Genomic DNA, 18,505 nt, shown 5'->3' with positions numbered 1-18,505 from the left:
AGAATGCAGTCAGTTCAATGTTTACGTGTAGACAGCCTGAGTGGACAGCTTTAGACGCTCTGTGAAAGATCCAATGTATCAGTGTAGACGGAAATACTTTTTATGCGTTTTTTCATAAACGATCGCAAATGTTTACATGTGGATAAATGTTTACATCTTTAAATGTTTACAATGCTCGATTGCAGTCAGTTTAATGTTTACGTGTAGACAGCCTGAGTGGACAGCTTTAGACGCTCTGTGAAAGATCCAATGTATCAGTGTAGACGGAAATACTTTTTATGCGTTTTTTCATAAACGATCGCAAATTTTTACATGTAGATAGGTTCTTTATGCAACTGGGATTATAAAAATGGACAACAAACAATTTCACTTCAAAGAATGACTAAACAAAGATCATGACAATCTTTTATGATTTTTCAAGCCTCTATAATGATGATTCGAATCAAAGTAATCATAACAATCAAAAATACATTTATTTAGAAAACATGAAAATATTTGGCTTTTATAGGGCATCGTGGATCGACAGCCAACAAGTGACACCTGTACACAGTTTTAGTGGAACTTGAAAATGGCTTAGATGAACTTAAGGAACGAAAGCAACTGTAATTGGAAAGTTAGAGTGGGGATAGGGTATACACTGGTATCAATCAAAGTTAGTTCAAAATAACTATTCAATTGAGCTATTCTGGAGACCCTTTTATTTCACACTTAAACATGAAAAAGGCCAAATGAAAACACACTTTGCGCTGTTGAAAAATGATGTTACACCATTCCAATCAATTATGAAAACCACGATGCCCTTTTACTTGTTTCATACAGAAAGATTTGGGTTTTAAGATTAGGTTTAGGTTATGATACGTAACTGAATAATGTCGTATTCTTCTTATAACTATAACAAGCTGATAACTTAACAATAAGATATGAGCATCATTGTTAAAATAAACAAACAGGAATGAAAAGTCAAAGATTAAAAATTTCATTGATTCTTTTTAAAAAGCATTCGTGTAATGGTTTTGAGACTTAAAATGTTGTTTGTTGCTTGGTGATGTTCAAAAGGGTTTGCAGAGAGCTACAGTTTGCATAGAGTTAATAACAGCACCTTGGATGATACTAATACTTGTTTCAGTTTAGGGATTACGATTAATGAACAGTTGTTAGGTAGATATCTGGGATGTGTTGTAGTATATGCATATTATATCTGCAAAGCCTAGCAGGGTTGATACTGAGTACAATATCATAATAACTGATACGATCTTCTATGCCTTGACCTGTCGTAATTCTGAGGGTAAGATGGTTTCTTTGCAACAAGGCTGCAAATCACGCATACAATATAAAATTCTAGAAATGTTTTTAGAGTTTTTACAATAGGATTTATAATGAGTCTTCAAATATTATTATCAAAAAAAGTTTCAAAAATTAACAGAATGATCCACCTAATATGTATATATTACAAATCACCATAGAAAATATTGTGAATCAACCGCTACCAAAATAGATCATAAAGTCAAATCCACTTGCCAGTCGTATTTATCTTAATTTTCACCTGAGAAAAAATAGAATTGAATTTATTATCTGACTGCAAAATAATAGACATCAAGATAAATTCTCGATATCGAAATACATATCTGGCAGATTTGAAAGATTTCGATGAATTTTTTAAAAACAGTAACGAGCGGTGGACAAAATGAAGACTTTGAAATGTCACAAATGAATCAAATATCCAAAAACAATGAGAATGACAGCATTGACAGCAAAAACAATAGCCATCAGGGTAGATTTCTAAATTTTGAAATACAAAACTGAGAAACATATCTGGCAGCTTTGAAAGCTTTTCATTAATTTTTTAACAGTAATGAGAGGTGGACAAAAAGAAGACTTTGAAATGTCCCACATGAATCCCACATGAATCACACAGGAATCGAATTTTCATATAAAATGCTTCCGGTTTCCCAAAGCAAAAGCTTCTCATTTTTTCGGAGATAAAGCTTCCATTTCATCCAGTAATAGCTTCCATTATATTCTTGAGGTCAAACAGTGACATAAGAAGAAGTTCTCCGAATGAAAGTATGCATAGGCTTCAAAAATAATATTGTTTATCAACTCTTTATCGGAAAAATGTGGTGCCCTTTTTTCGTAGTGAGATAGCCAGCAAAGAATACTGAGTTCGAATACTGATCATTTGCAAGTCAAAGTAGAATTTGAACTTAGGTGTCAAATCATGATCGCATCTTAATACAATCGCCTCTTTTTACTCATCTCTAGCAAAACGATTGTTTTAATTCAACGGGAACTCCTGATGCAGCAATTCCTCAATCACGATTTGACGACTATGCTTTAAACTCTATGAATAAGTTGAAACTGAGAAGAACTTAGAAAGTTTTATCTCTTTTGGCAAATTTAGAATAGAAAAACTTTGTTTCCATGATCCAAGGAACTCGGATATTTTACTGATCTTAGGAACAGTTTGTCTCTTTTCTTAAAGATGTTATGCCCCGACAAAATTGGATGATCACCTCAATTCCCATTGGTTTAGTTAAATAATAGGCTATTGATAAAGTTCCATTCGGCACTCAAAGCTCAGGTAAGTGAACTAATAGAACACTGGACATTCAAAAAACAGTATCTTTAAACAAGGGCATATGTAAATGACTGAAATTTCTTTACCTTTTGCCTTTTCTTTTATACTCCGCCTGATCTCCATTGGAATGAAGTAAAGACTGAAATAAACAAAACGGAATAAGGAAAAGCAAGGAAGAAATATGAAAAGTGCAACGCGAAATGAAGAAATAGGCAGTCAGATGTATACGAGGCGAGAACTCTTGTATACGAGGCGAGAACTCTGAAAGCAACAGTATCTATGACACAATAATGCATTAAAATAAACGAAAATCGTTAGGTGGCTTATAGCTTTGCTGATGCATACACTTGCAAAATGGCACATTAAAATTATTTCTGTTCTGTAAAGGCAAATTCTGTATAGGCAGAATGCACTTTTTATACAAACCTAGAAACCTAATAACTATCCCGACTTCAAAGGAATAAAAAACTGATCGAAATATACATATGAAACCATATAGCAACAATTATAAAACATGAGCTTTTCGACATCAGTTGCTCAATAACACAAAGCAAACTAGGATAGAATAAAGTATGTTGAATGAAATATTCGAGCAACATTTTTTCTCAGATGGTATGAGAAAAAAGAAAGACACTGATTCAAGTATGATTGCCTCACCTTATCAGAAACATTTCCTCTGCTGCGTGGGTTTCCAGCTTGGCGTCTGGAAAAATATTTTGAAGTTGAAAAATAACCAAATGACAGCGTTAAGCCCCGATTAAACGCATCCAACATTTCATCCAACATGCAGAAAACCAATGTTAGACGAAATGTTGGATGCGTTTGACCACCCATGTTGGGTCACCCAACATTTGCAAACCGATGTTGGATGAAGTTTGATCACGGTCAAAAACAAATTTTGTTTTTCAATGTTGGATGTAATGTTGGATGCGTTCGACCACTCCATCCAACATTTCACTCAACATTTCATTTTCTAGGCATGCGCATGATTCAAACTTCTTTATTGTCATTTGAGCCGAGCTGAATCCAGATTCATTTGTGAGCAACTTTTTTCAAAGTTATCGAGTAAAAAATGAAAAGCAAAAGCAAAGTGCATTATGAAATAATCTAACAATTAATAGCTGAGGAAAAGGTGGCGGATTAGGACGATCGCAGCACTGACGTGGAGAGTCACAGCAGCGATGGCGATCTAGATTTAGGCATAGGCCTAACGGGAAGCTATGCATTTCAACGTGTTGTTCTCGAAATCAGTTTTCATCATTCACTTTTGTTTTACCCCCCTTTTATAATCTGTAAACCAGTGCTGCAAACATGTCGCTGCGCAGGCGATGCACGGTGATGGAAATGTTGGATGAAATGTTGATGAAATGTTGGGCGAAATGTTTGATGCATTTGACCACCCGCTGAAAGATATCAACGAACTTTCTAATTTTTTGGGAGTAAATGTTGGATGAAATGTTGGATGCGTTTGACCAGGGCTTTAATGATTCCAAGTTCATGTGGACAGCAAATACAAACGATGCCGTAGGCAAGCAAACCCCAAATAGCATGAAATACTGCACACTTCCGATCAAATAACGACATATTTAAATTAGCCTTTGGTACCACAAAGTTGAAGATAGGACGGAAAAGCAAAATATACCTAGGGAAACAAACATAGTATTCTATGTTTCTTGCTCTATCTGAAAAATTGTTAGAATTCAAAGGGGTTTAAAATCAAAGCTCAAAGATCCATGAAGCATTAGAGACATTATAATCAGCAGTAAGAAGATAAGTTAACATGAAGTTTTGGAGGCACCCTTAGATTAATCCAACTGGAGGCAGTGAAAGTTGCTAGTAAGGTTGATGAAATATATTTAAATGAACTTACTTTCCAACAACAGCAGTTTGGACATTCTCATAAATACCCGAGGAAGATGTTACCTGCATTAGAAAACGCAGTCAATGATTTAAAGAAGTGCTTTGCGTTATATAGAAGTGCAAATACTTGTCATGGCATCTTCTTCATATATTCATTCAAAACTGCCAGCATAATCAAGGGCTTACAAATAGCTAAATCATATGTTCAATGCACAGCAGCTATCATTTAGCAAAAAAATAAAACCTAAAAGGAACTTTTTAAAGAATATTGAAGGTCCTTTAGCAGAAGAATTCATGTACTTAGTATAAAATCGCACTGAAAAGGGGCATAAAATTCATTTTTTACAGAAAACGAAATATGAAATAAAGAAAGAGGAGCAGCTCACAAAACTGGACAAATGGTTATGCCAATAGATAAAGAACTGTTTTGTTAGACACACCAAAGCATATGAGAAAGCTCTCCCAATTGATCAAATTATTTCAATAAGCAAATACCGTCAGCTATTGACAGGTTCATTAATTCATCAAACAAAGGAGAAAAAAAGAAAAATAGAAGTTTATATATCTGTACCAACCTTGGATGAGTTTTGCTCAGCCATAAACCTTTCAAGGTGTTTCTGAATTGCTCTGTACACAAATCTATATTGGTGCTGAAAAGAAATGTTCTATTACTCAGGTGGCTATCCTACAGTGCGACACGTGCTCAGTGACAGGAATAAAAACATTAAAAATCACAATCTAAAACATGGATGCGTAAAAAGACAAAAAAAATGGGAATAAAATAAACATGATGTGAAATGAGTATTTCTTAAGGAAATGGGAAGATCGGAAAAAAGAAGAAAACAGAGATCATACATAAAAAACCAGAATCCAAAGGAATAACCATCATAAGCAAAGAGTTGTTGATTCACAAAATGCATCTCCAATTAGATCACCCTTTAAAATTATCACTCTCTTATAGCATTTTAACGCGACCGGTGAGATTCCGAGAAATATCAATTATTTCTATTCTTCAAATTTGGTTCCTGTAAAGCATTTTTTCTAAACGAGTTGTTCTGTTCATTGATCATTGATCATTGGGTAAAATAAAGTCAATGGAAATCAATCTTTCTACCTTAACAATAATATCAGTTACAATTGAAGAAAGTGAAACTGGTGCCCACTCAAGTTATTCACCTGGGTTTGTATCATTCCTGGGCGCTTGCTTCGGATCAACTGTGTCGTTTTCTGAATGTCAATGTCAGAATCAATGCCTACGCAAAATCACAGATAAAGATATAAATAAATGATGCAATAAATAAATAAGGTACTAGCATAACAACGAGTGATAAAAATACTTGAAAATGGCTTGGTTCATAAGCATTGGGCTTGCTCTTAACCTGGAGTTGCCTCACTTGAGGTAATTTGCTGGAGGTGTCTTGCTGTAGTGTCCGAAAAGAAGAACTGACAGGGCAAGAAACATCATAGATTAATGAGCAGCAATGTGGGAACGACCAAGGGCAAGGAGGCAGTAAAAGGGTATTTGAAAAAAATCCCAGCTTCTACTAACTTTTTTGTCATTTCATTTGTAAATGGGCTAACTTCTGTAATAAAAAAATTTTTACATGTGCACTTTCAAGAAAAGGGCACTTAGGTCCCCTTGCCCCTCCTATCACCGGGCAAGAGAGGCGGTTGCAATATGTAGTAGCAACAATAATTGTCCTTGAAATTCATTTAATTAGCTTCATCGGATAGTTTAAGTAATATTCTTTTCAACTTGGATTATCGGGAGGGGAGGGGAATATTTCTGTAACAGGGGAAGAAACCTTCAGCTTTCCCAAACCATTCAATGACGTCATGGTGTTCCAAGGACTTAATGGCAGGGATTCTAGATTAGAGGATACCGTACAAATCAAGTCAAAACCAAAAACATTTCGAGAAGTGATGCCGGCAATTTTCATACCTTGTTCTTCAAGCAAGTGAATAAGGACGTCGATGACAATCACAGTTCCCGTTCTGCCAATGCCAGCACTAAGCAAAAAAACGTGACTTGATCGAGGGAGGATTTGAGTAGAAGACTAGATGGTATGAAAGGGATATCGGAAGAAAACTTCCATGAAACCCACTTTTGACTTCCAATTCCCATATTCTTGATAAACATATACAATCTTAGATTTTTACAACTTCTTTTATGGTTAAGTTTGAAATGGCCCTCTGAAACGCAATCTTCTTGACTGATTGGGCCATAATTAAAAATAAAATAAAATACTCTAATGCATACGCAAATTGTGGTAACCTGGCTGTTTTATCCTGTACATACATAGACTGGTTGTCTTCCAAACTAAACTTGTGACCTCAACGTTCTTGATTCAGTAAACCTCAGACTACGTCACTTAAAAAAGTCGATCAGCCAAGACCCATTAATGAAAAAGTACACGCTTAAGAGGTCGAATACTGACGTCAATTGCATAAACTGAAGAATGGCAAAAGGTACCTGCAATGGAACAGAATAGGGCCTACTCTATGACATCTTAGATACTGGGCATAAATGTCATCCAGCAAGTCCAACACTGCTGTCGGTTCGTCTGGAGTTCCATGGTCAGGCCAGGCAGTAAAATGGTATTGGTAAATCATTCGAGGCTCTTTATCAGCCTGGAAATTGCAAACGTTGTTATCAAATTTATGATCAAAATGAGAAACAGGTCTGCTTATTTTAGGATTACGCAAAATCTTATCCTGCAATTAACCAGAAGCACAACTAGAAAAGCCTGTAAATGGGAATTAGTAGCAAGGGACCGAGTCCTGGAATCGTCGGAAACAAATGACCGTTTACTCATTTATCAAGAAATTTTTCAAGTTAGAAAAAAAATCTTAGCAATAAAAAAATTCATGTTAACATATAAACAAAGATAAGTAATCAAACAATTTGTAAGTCTATTTGTCAAATCAATTTTGAAAAAATAGCAATTTGTCATGCCATTCAAAATTTTGATAACAGTTTTGATGACAACCACCGCGTTTCACCACAACTTAATTCCCACTTATTCACTCAAATTCTTACCTTAGATGGCCTAACACCAAGCTATTGATCCTCTCGATTAAAAAGGTTTCACTTGATCAAACTTTGATTAAAGGCGATGGGGATTGAGGTAGAAAGATTTTCGTAGTCAGGGCCCGTCATTTTATGCCACATGCCAAGTATTATAGGACACGCCCCACAGCTCCTTGCGGGCTTTGACGAAAAAGTGGGATAATTTCAGGAGTGAAATGAAAACAACGGAAATCGGGTGTGGATAAATCCTAATATAAAAAATGATCGTATTTTCCTTGATATCGTATTTGCGTATTTCCGTATCGTATCATCGTATTTCCTTGATAGCGAATAATATTTATACCTTGGATATAGAGCGTTTCAGCGGGGTCATCACTGAAGGGAGTGTTAAGGCCGGTTTCCTCTTAATTCGTATTGGTCGCGCGGCTGAGCGAACGCATTTCTGAGCATGCGCAAGACTAAACTTCCTCTTTCGTTTCGAATGCGCAAACATTCGCCTAGTATTTCAACTCAGTTGAACTACCGAGGAACTGGTCGCACTCGCCGGTTCGCTGATTTGTCGAATCGCTTTGTCTAGTCATTAAGATAAAACCAGAAACGCTGGAAATGGCGAATAAACAAGGACATGACGATGAAATTAGAAAGCTTGGTCATGCATAAATTGACGGTTACCTCATTTTTCTTGTACAGCCGCAGTTCTCTAACTAAGAAATCTCCTTTGTGGCTCTCCATCATATTATCGATCACAATGTCGTCGTATTCATTTGACTGCCCTGCATCCGGCCAGTAACGCGCACATTTTGCCTGGATGGTGCAAAAGTTTTATTATAGTTGGTAAAAGCTGATACAGCAAGTACAGAAATATGTAATCATGATAATAATGATTAAAAACTATTAAAAGGGCATTAATTCTTTGTGAAACATATGATTGGCTTCTTTAATTAGCAAACCCGTTAATCGGTAAATATGTCAAATGAACATGTCTGCAATTATTCCTTGAAACATCTTTAAAAGATAGCAGCAGTTTAAGGAATACATCAATACCAGTAGGAATAACCCGGTATAAAATTAAAAAATTAGTTTGTTTTCCCTAGTACGATTTTACTTACATTCCTAATTTTATTTTAACGCAGCCCTTCCCTGAGAAAATTGAAGAGTTTCCAAGCAAATTCACATGGCAGGACAGAAAAGGCCAACAGTACAGCTCAGAAGAGCACACTAGACAACATTCTTGTGTATTGTATAATGCTCGGTGGGGGGGGGGGTGGGTACCTTAACATGTTTGAAGGTACGGGGACGTGCCATTATTTGGGGGTACCTTTTTCCTGAAAAGTGCGGAATTATTAGGAAGGAGATTTGGCATTGGCAAAATGAATGTCCAGCTAGAAATAAAAGTATGAGGTATTTGTAACATTGAGATTTTGGGGCAAAGGACATGAAAAATTCTTTTAATGATTTTTATGTGCTTTAAAAATTTTATTTGCTTTGCGGAATGATGGGTATAGTTTTCATCATGTTTGCGGAATTGTGGGTCCAAATTTTCAGCCAAAATTAGGCTTAGTTTACCTCCCGAGGTATAATGCCTCTCAGCAAACATAATATCTGTTCGAGTTGTTTCTGAAGAAGATGGATATCCCCTTCATATACAGAGTGTTTGAAAAATCACATGGAAGTAGGCCAATCGAATAAACCACGATCAATGCCCTTCGATATTTGTGCAATGCTTATTTGTGTTATAAAACAAGTGAACACAAGATAACATAGTAAATAAAAACGAGAATAGGAATTTGCATATGGGCAAAACTGAGTCGAGGGTTATCAAACAAAACAAATAAGTTTAAATCAAATAAGGAAAGTGTATCCAAAAAATGATTTAAGTCAAAATATGAATAATGCTGCCAATACTTGTAGTGAGAAACTGTAAGCATTGTTTAGTATATAAATTGATTACTAAAACAAGTTGCATAAGGAATGTTTACAAATGCGTCTATTTGGGCTCTTTCCATTCTCTTTATCTAAAATGGTTTTTTTGTCCATCAAGCAACTATCAAAGTTTTTGTTACAAGCTCAGCAGGTTTCGAAATCAGCTTTCATATAGAGAGGCAGATATGTCCTGCAACTGATGGAAGCCATTCTCGTTTCAAGGGACTAGAGAAAAATTTATCATAGCAAACAGCAGATTTAAAAAACATATAAGAGGTGAGAAAAAGTAGAAATAAGCTTACCTTTCCTCGTTCCACTTCGTTTGTAAGCATAACAATTATACGACAATTTTCTTGGTATATCATTGACCAAAAAGCAGCCCTCGTTGACGGCAAGCATCCCTGAGCTGCGATATAGCTTGTCTGGGTTTCTTTAAGCTCGCTCTTGAAGGTAAAATTAAAAATCTACGTAGCTTTTTCTTGATATGAATTACAAATATACTACATTAACGAACCTTGCTTTTCAAATAGGCTAACTGATTGAATTGACGACCTCACTATTGAACACGTCATAAAGTCATATTGAACACTTACTTTCGAATCACACTTAGATACGAATCAAATCAATCTTACTTTTGAAGTCCGATGCATCTACCATATGCAATACCTGATGAAAAGTACTCAAACATGCCATGTTTCCGCTTTCCGTACTACAAACTTCTTTATAAGAATACAAAATTTTTACCGAGCCTCTAAATTCTTAACTGTTATATTTATGGCCTAAAATTATTCCTAAATTATTCTTCAGCGGTACAAGGTGTAACTGAGTCGAATTATGGTGTTAATGACTTCAAGTGCGGATACGTCTATTTAAAGACTCATTGCTAACAATGGGCCTTTGCGAGCGGGGCTACGGTCCAAACAGTGGCAGTAAACTTTTACGGATTAACCAAAATTGATATCAGACAGTCTAAAAATGCATTATGGGATGCTTGCGTAGTGCAATGGCTCATTGTTAGCAATGAGTCTTTAAAAACATATAGCGTCAAACTCGCATTTGTTTTGCTTCCCTAAAATTCAATTAAACAAATAATTCAACTCTTGATGAGGCTTCAGCCTGGCATTATTTTTGAATTATTCTTAAACTTCAGCGATTTTGAGCCTTAATATTTTTGTAGGCTACATTCTTACAAAAAGGAAATTGTGTACTGTCAAATGTTGCAACACCAAAGGCTGGAGTCGATATAATGTGATACTAACCAAAAGAAAACATAATACTTTTATAAAAAAATTGAACGGTTTTCGCGATAAAACAAAACGCATACAGGCTACAGAACTAGGAAAAAAGCTTCGACGTTGTTCTCATATAAACTGGCTGTGAACCAGCTGAAAAGCCGGGAGCTATACAAACGATTGGTTGGCAAAACCCTGTGCAATAGTCTAGGGTTGGCACAAAACAACCTATTTATATTTCACGACACGTTTACTATATAAAATAAATCGATTAATTACTGCGAGCAGATAAAGGAAGACTACGGATCACTGATTTACTAGCTTTCCCTCTACTGGTAATTTTTTAAAACGTTTTCCTACAACAAATGTGGCTATCTAAGAATAAATACATATAAGAAGCAAGTAACAGATTCTTTGAATGAGCATCAAACTCTGGAAAGACGTGTTTTGCAGATCACTGAACAATAGAAAGTACTTGTAATCGACTGTACTTACATCGACGTAATTAGCATTAATGTAATCTGAACCAACAACCCTTGGCTCAGCGCCTTGCAGCTTCACTCTAGAGTGATCGTCTAAAAAAGCAGAAATATTTCAAACTTAAATTGTAGCAAATCACTGGTCGCTACAAAGAACAGTGCTGACGTCGATGCAGCAATAAACAGAGACTTAAGAAGCTCAAATGGCAGGCTTGTGCTTTGACAAACATGCATGGATATTCATATTGACACAGTATTTTGCAATAAGGTTTTTGATAAGAGTTCCAAATGTCCAAAACAAAGGCTGAGATAATAATAAAAAGGAAACAGAGTCAAAGAATTTATAACAATTTTGAAAAGTAATATTTTAGAAAGACGAGAGAAGTAGAAGGGATTAAACGTTTTCGTGTATTGAGAACTAATATTTGATACATTATACTGTTCACGGATTTAGAGTGGAGACTAAAAAGCTTTAAAAAAACTCGGCTCCATCGTCATTGGAATGTTTCTTAATGAATTCTGCATGAAGCAATTTGTAATAAGATTACAATTAATTTTAATTTTTTCTCATTTTTTACACGGCCTAAATATTATGATCGCAATAAAAAAATCCGGTCAAATTGAGAATCCAGGGGCAAACCTTAAAGGAAAAATAGTTGAATACGACATGTGAAACATTGAATAAAAAGTAAATAATTCTGGTATTCTTACAGGGAAGAATGTTCTTATAACGGTTCTTCGTTTTGTTTTCAGGTCTCATGCCTTCCCTTGTACTATAGGCACCTTGCTTCATATCAAAGTACTGAAGCCGCTAAAACATAAAAAAAACAAGTTGAAATGAGATTTGTTCAACAACGGATGGTGCAAGGACAAGGCTAGAAAGAGGGTCTACAACCCAAAACATCTCAATTTTTTTTAAGCAAAACATGATTTTTATACAGAGATTTGACAGCATTACAGGTATTTTAGCCACCTTGTCAGAGTGATCAGCCTTTTTTGACAGAACAGCTGCCACAAGCCAGGAACTAAAGCTGTTTCTCCCAAAAAGTATTGCGGAATTCATAAAGAGGTTTAATCAAAGAGAGAGTTCATCATTTATCCAGACAAAACCCTTAAGCATTGGAAAACCTTCTTCTAAAAATAATGACAACAACGCGGGTCTTGGACTCTCTGCTTTTAAATAGCCTTTTTTAAGTTCAAAGACCATACGATATTGATAAAATGCATTGATGCGAGCTACGTGTCTAGTCTAGCCGACGGGTATTTTGCTGTTAAAAATATGAGTGTCTGAGTAGTTGATGTTGAAAGTTTCTTGCAGATTATAGTAAAAGCAACCTGGAAGGCCTATTTTTCAAGACCTCCAGTCTGTTCCTATAAAAGTAATGGAAAAATCAATGCGTTTTAAGGAAAATCTTCTGAGGTGAGGCCATGTAACAAAATAAGATAACGAGGTCATATCAGCATGCAATGTTGAGATCGGCCACGAGTATTTACAAGTTGCGAGTGTCACTTAAATACACAAATAAAACCTTACGGAAAATACGTAAAATACGAAACAGTATAGAAAACATATTTGGTTTGCAGACCATCTTTTGTTCTATCTATCACAATAATCAGTAAAGCCCATAATGGGCATCGCAATAGACCAATTCGACTTACGACCTCGTTTTGGAAATTTCTCCAAACTTCATTATACGACTTTTTTAAGCTCAGATTTGGTTTTATCGTCATAATTTTAGGCGGGATACCATTTTTCATATTGTTTAAGCTTGTATTTTAGATTTTACCGAGAAATGAAGTTTGAAAACTTGTAAGGGATTTGACCGCAAAAATCGTTCCGGGGGAAACTTTACCCCCCTAGTCGCCACTACGGTCAAATCCCTTATAAAATTTTTGTCTTTATGTCGTCATGAAATCAATATCGTGAGCAATATCAAAATGAAAACTTCCAAGTATACTAAAATCATTGCTGTCAATCCGAATCTGAGGTCAAAAATTTTGTACAAAAGAATTTGAAGAATTTTTCAAAATGAGGCCGTAAGTCGAATTGGTGTATTTCAAACTATAATCTTGATAAAGCTAAAATCAATAATTGGCAAAATTTCCTAAATATCGAAAAGTCGAGTTGAAATGTTCACAAAAGATTGGAAAAATCAGGCAAGATAATATAGTACCTCGAACTCTTCACCAAAGCCATCTAATCGAGGGTGAATTTTCTTTTCCAGTTGCTGCATTCTTTCTCCGATATTTCGTGCTATGAAACTTGTACTGTAAAATGGCTAGGGAAAAAATGTAAACAAATTTCGACACATTCTTCAGAATAAATTATACAGATTTTCATTTATTTATTTTCCACTTGAAAATCACAAAAAAATTTTATGAGGCATTTCACTAAACAGATGATAAAAAGGCATTTGAGCACAACTATAATAATGGTAGACGGAAACGCAACAATTACAGGAACAATGAAAAATTATTTGATACTTTGCTTGTGTGATTGTTAGGTTCCCGTTAAAACCAATGGTTTATACGTCATCCCAGAATCGTACACTGCTACATAGAAATCTTTAAGCATGGCACCAACTAAATGCACAAATAAAACTTGAAAACTAGTCCGAGGATGAATCTTATCGAGCCACGACCTTCCAATGCAGCTTGACTCAGGCACCGTAAGGAGCCGTATTCTACAAGATCTGGGAAAGCCCCACCGCAAAGATACTAAGGAGGGGATGAACTTGTGGCAGAAGAAAATAATTGCGTGAAAGCTTAGGTAATGAAGGGCGATACATCCAATACACATTAGAGCACGAATTTAAAATCAAAATGTCACAGGCGTGCTGAAAATATTGCCAATTGGCATGTCGATAGCAGCATGGCACGTTAATCAGGCCTAATCAATCCTTGCTTCTGGAAGATTCATCAAACTTAGAAGTTAAATATCTAACTTGATAACCAAACACTTTAACCAAATTCAACCAAGATTTTGGCTCAACAACCGATATGTAGAACTTTTGAATTAAAAAAATTGCTTGAACGATCGAGAGTTGAAATCATCAAAAGTTGGTTCAAAAAAGCATAATTGTAAAAGGAGAAGATGTTCTGTACGAAAAATAATTCTAACTTAAATGAAAGTAACGCACGTCTGAGAAGTATTTTTAAAAAATGTTTTGTTCTTCAGTGAGATATGACTTTGGTTCAAATAACTCAAATCCTCACCTCCACCAACTTGATATCAGTTTGGGTATTTGCATCTCTGAGTTGCGGATTTTGTCTATAATAATCAACAAGGAGTGCCAAGCTATTGAACTGAAGACCAGATCCAACATCAAATTTGCCATTTCTATTTTTCACAATGACATGTGACACGCCCGATTGGCACCTTTCAAATAGAAATGAATAATCTTAGAAAAAAACTTCAAACGATGGATTAAACAATGGATCATTGGAAGTTCGATTATAGATGCAGTAAATTAAGAATTTAAAGGAATTAAAGAATTAATGAGGTAATGAGGTGAAGTAATGAGCTCGGTGCATTAGAAACGGTGGGTTAACGGGGAGGCTTATGCAAAGGGTGGAGCTAATTCTAATATCCAGGGTAGCGATCTTTACTCTAGAGTTCTTGTAAATGTGTTTTCAGACTAGTACTCTTGTGTTTCTATGCTCCAATTTAACGAAATTATCGGTAATTCTCCATAAACTCATGAATGAATACTTACACGAAAATATTGCGGGAATCGATATAATGAAAAATGATAGACAGGAAATAAGAGGGACCGATTAGCAGAAATATATGAATGCTTGTTGGGCTGACGCTGGACACAGAGGATTAGATCCAATCCTAGTCTGTTATTAGTACTTTTAGGCAGTTTTTAAAGTGGGCCTATTGGGACATGTGTAATGCTGGACGAGTGTGAAAACCTCCTTTGGCTTCATTTGAGTGTAAAGTGAGTCTAAATGCAAGATCAATCTTGAATGCATAAAAAGTTTAATTGTCTTATCTTCTTTTTGCTGCAAAACGTTATAAAACAGCTGTTAATATTAGACTAAAACTAAAGCTTCAATTTCTGATGAGTGTTGAATGTGAAATCATTGAGTGAAATCATGCATGACTTCAATTTCTGATTCTGACCTTAATCTTTGATTGTAGCAATTCAGGTAAATTCACTGAAAAAACGTCAATGAAAAAAATTAAAAGGACTATGTGTTTTGGAGAAGTTAACTTTATTTACAACCTTGCACTGATCACAAACTGGCCTGGCTGGCTTTGACTCTCCCTGACCAAAAAATTCCCCACAGTGCCTTTTGACAATAACAATTTTTCTGCCTCAGCACCTTTCAATGGCCCGTGAAACCACCTTGAAAAAAGAGAGATTATTATCAAACCTTTCTTGATAATGTGTGAATAGTTATTTAGACCAAATTATATATTTACTACAAAACAGCACGGATATGCAAAACACATAACCTTAGATCAACCAAATTCAAAGAAGGACTTTTTGCATCGAAAGTGCTCACAAATACTCTAGATAATTTTGACACTAAAATTCAAAATGAAATTTGGGAAAAAACTTAAAAATCCCTTAGACATGGGAATACCTTTCAGATGTTGGATCCTGGGAAGCAAGTGGATATTTCATCTCAATACAGCCACCATCTTTAAGTGGAATGGCATTCTTTGTTTTCATGCAGTGATTAACAAGATCATTCAATGTTGCAAATGGTTCTGATGCTGCTCCATCTAATGAAGCTAACTGAAAGCAATCACCATCATTGAGTACTTTAATATTTGTCACTTCATTTTGATGCCTGAAAGTTAAACAAGGGCAGCATTTAAAGGGCCACTTCTGTCTTTCTATGTATATCAAAACAGACAGGCACAAATTCTGCAAAGAAAATCCCATCATTTTGACATATCATCACATCTGCTCCAAGAACCTGACTCCATTGCTACCAAATAAAGCATGTGACAACTTTTTATGCCAAATTTGGGCCTTTTTTGGTTTTTATTGAAAGCTCTCTGCATATATTTTTCTTTTCAGTATATTTTCTAAATCTGACATATATTTTCACATTTCTAAAACTCTACTTTGTTGAAGACAACACTCCATATTTTAGACTCACTTACATTTTGAAGGAAAGTTATAAATATGAAACTCAGATAAGATGTAGACTTGAGATGATGGCAATGATAACTTGTTAGTGGTGACTATTTAACATGACAGTTTTCCTCCCCATTTAATCGCTAGAGTTTTTAAACTGTCAATTTTTCCTGCAAAAATAGCAGTATTTTCGGGTATAGTTTTCCAAACAATCTTTTGGTGGTACAAAACTTGTAAATGGCTTTGAAAAAAGCAAACATTTAGTAAACTAAAGCTTTTCGTCTGACACTCTTCAGAGTTTAAAACGTCAGAACATAGATCGAAAACTCTACGCTAAGAAATATATATACCCAGTTGTGGATCGAAATAGGCCAATCAGAAACACAAGCACATGACTGTAAAGGTTGACCAATCAGTGCCGCTTGCCTATTAGAATGTTACCCGTGGAATCCTAAGGTGAAAACAAACTCCTTTTGTCTACACAGTAGCGGTTTTTTCGTGCTAATGTAGATAGATTCTAAAACTGCTAGGTGGAAAGACGATCGGGCTTTACCAATAATCCGAAACATGTCTTGAAGATGTCAAACATGACTGGATAACTTGCTTTTTTCAAAGCCATGTATAGTTTTCCATAGAAAGGGAGGGTTGTAACAACAATCATGTCCTTAGAAATCACCACTTGCAACATTGCCCCTGTACAGGATTTTCAATTGGGCATATTTAGCTTAATAGTGCATAATTTCTCAATGAATTTGCAAATTTCAACACGCTGAATCTTTGACCTGCCTGATTCAACAAAGTTAAAGTTGGCAGTACAAACATGACAATGGCTACAAGTCTTATGTTTCGATTTCTCTTTGTGTGTTGATTCCTATCAATATGTTTTATCATTAGTTATTAACAAATGTTCCATTATTTCTGCATCAAGAATTAAAAGTCAAATGTATACTTACAAGACGGAAATGGTAAAATTTCCTTGGTGACTTTGACTTGGTCGCACTAAAAACGTTCCATCATTACCATTCCCTTTCAACAAGTCATCTGACTCCTGGGGGGTAATATGTGGGTGAAACCACCTATAGGATGCAGAAAATGATACACTGGTTATTGGATTTTCTATTCTACATCTATCTACATCTACATCGATACTGAGCAGGACCGAGTATCGATATAATGCTCAGAGTGCAAGAAATAATGAAAATTATGAAGTTTAATGGATAAAATGTGCTAGAAGATGCCACTGATCAATGATTAGATTGATTGAGCATATACATGTCAAATGAGAAACTGTAATTTTGTTTGTCGTCAAGACCAAATCAAAAAGGGACTGAAAATTAAAGGGGACATTGAGAGGGTATTATTGTAATGGAATGGTCAGTGGCATCTACGAATTAACTATTGTGAAATAAAAGGACCAGACAACAAGCTACCTATCCAAATCTATTTACAAAAACTAAAAGCATGAGAGTGCAAAGTTGAGATCAAGGACACAACAGCAAAAGCTAAATGTAAAATGTCACATTCACATTCTCACACATTCTCTGAGGGCTGCATACAATAAATTTTCCTTTTCCTGGTTCATTCTCTATCTATGCCTTAATTCTCATACCTGGATAACTGAGAGGAGGCAAATCACTTTTATAATAAAATATCAGTTTAGAAAGGTATTAACATTGCAGATACAATATTTTTGAGTGGTCTGTACCTACAACTAAAACATAATAGTCTTAATAAACACGTAAGCTGATACAAGGTAAAAGTTATTCATCTTGTATCAATTTCTCATTTATTTACAATCATCTCTACTTTAAATGCTGGAGACAGGTTCAATGCCAGAGACAGAGCAACCATGCCAATCATGTTTGTCCTGTATATTTCCACATCTCTGAACTTACTATTTCCTTCCCTACTTTAAAATTTTATGAAGATTTTATGAAGTTGGGTACTCTTTAATTCCATTAAGTACACTTGGAAAGTTAGCTACAAGATCAAATAAAACTAGAAACTAGATATACCTTGTTTACACATTCTGGTTTTTAAACATGCCTCGTCAGCTTTTATAGAAGAAAAAAACCCTTGAAATCAGCAGCAATTCTTACAAATAGCTTCTAGTTTAGAACTTATTAGTTAACTTATCAAAAAGGATGAATGTAATTAACAGCTATAATTAAATCGTTGAGAAATAGCCATGTGCGATAAATGATGATGAGCAATGAAGACCTTTTTCAGGTTTTCAAGAACGGCTCGGCTATACCGCGGTGTAACGACATAATAAAATATTCAATTACACCTTGTCACAAGAT

The 18,505-nt window shown here is 35.3% G+C and overlaps 1 protein-coding gene across 3 annotated transcripts in view; it reads right to left on the bottom strand.

Annotated features, from left to right (window-relative positions):
* Positions 1–404: 404 nt before the first annotated feature.
* Positions 405–18,505, bottom strand: part of LOC135688477 (tyrosine-protein phosphatase non-receptor type 11) — a 32,419-nt gene continuing 14,318 nt past the window's right edge. For all 3 annotated transcript variants that reach the window (XM_065205338.2, XM_065205339.2, XM_065205340.2), the window contains 17 exons: positions 17,156–17,278; positions 15,700–15,909; positions 15,336–15,458; positions 14,320–14,482; positions 13,278–13,382; positions 11,815–11,914; positions 11,120–11,199; positions 9,695–9,835; positions 8,142–8,273; positions 6,912–7,069; positions 6,381–6,448; positions 5,615–5,691; positions 5,014–5,088; positions 4,449–4,501; positions 3,236–3,281; positions 2,665–2,717; positions 405–1,543 (listed from right to left, as the gene is read on the bottom strand). In XM_065205338.2, coding sequence (XP_065061410.2) covers positions 1,540–1,543; positions 2,665–2,717; positions 3,236–3,281; positions 4,449–4,501; positions 5,014–5,088; positions 5,615–5,691; positions 6,381–6,448; positions 6,912–7,069; positions 8,142–8,273; positions 9,695–9,835; positions 11,120–11,199; positions 11,815–11,914; positions 13,278–13,382; positions 14,320–14,482; positions 15,336–15,458; positions 15,700–15,909; positions 17,156–17,278 — 1,711 coding nt within the window. In that variant the 3' untranslated portion in view covers positions 405–1,539. The remainder of the gene's footprint in view (positions 1,544–2,664; positions 2,718–3,235; positions 3,282–4,448; positions 4,502–5,013; positions 5,089–5,614; positions 5,692–6,380; positions 6,449–6,911; positions 7,070–8,141; positions 8,274–9,694; positions 9,836–11,119; positions 11,200–11,814; positions 11,915–13,277; positions 13,383–14,319; positions 14,483–15,335; positions 15,459–15,699; positions 15,910–17,155; positions 17,279–18,505) is intronic.

This window comes from Rhopilema esculentum, chromosome 19 (genome assembly GCF_057945365.1).
Source record: "Rhopilema esculentum isolate cy_ngs chromosome 19, ASM5794536v1, whole genome shotgun sequence".
Taxonomy (NCBI): domain Eukaryota; kingdom Metazoa; phylum Cnidaria; class Scyphozoa; order Rhizostomeae; family Rhizostomatidae; genus Rhopilema; species Rhopilema esculentum.
This window is presented reverse-complemented; position numbering and strand designations above follow the sequence as displayed.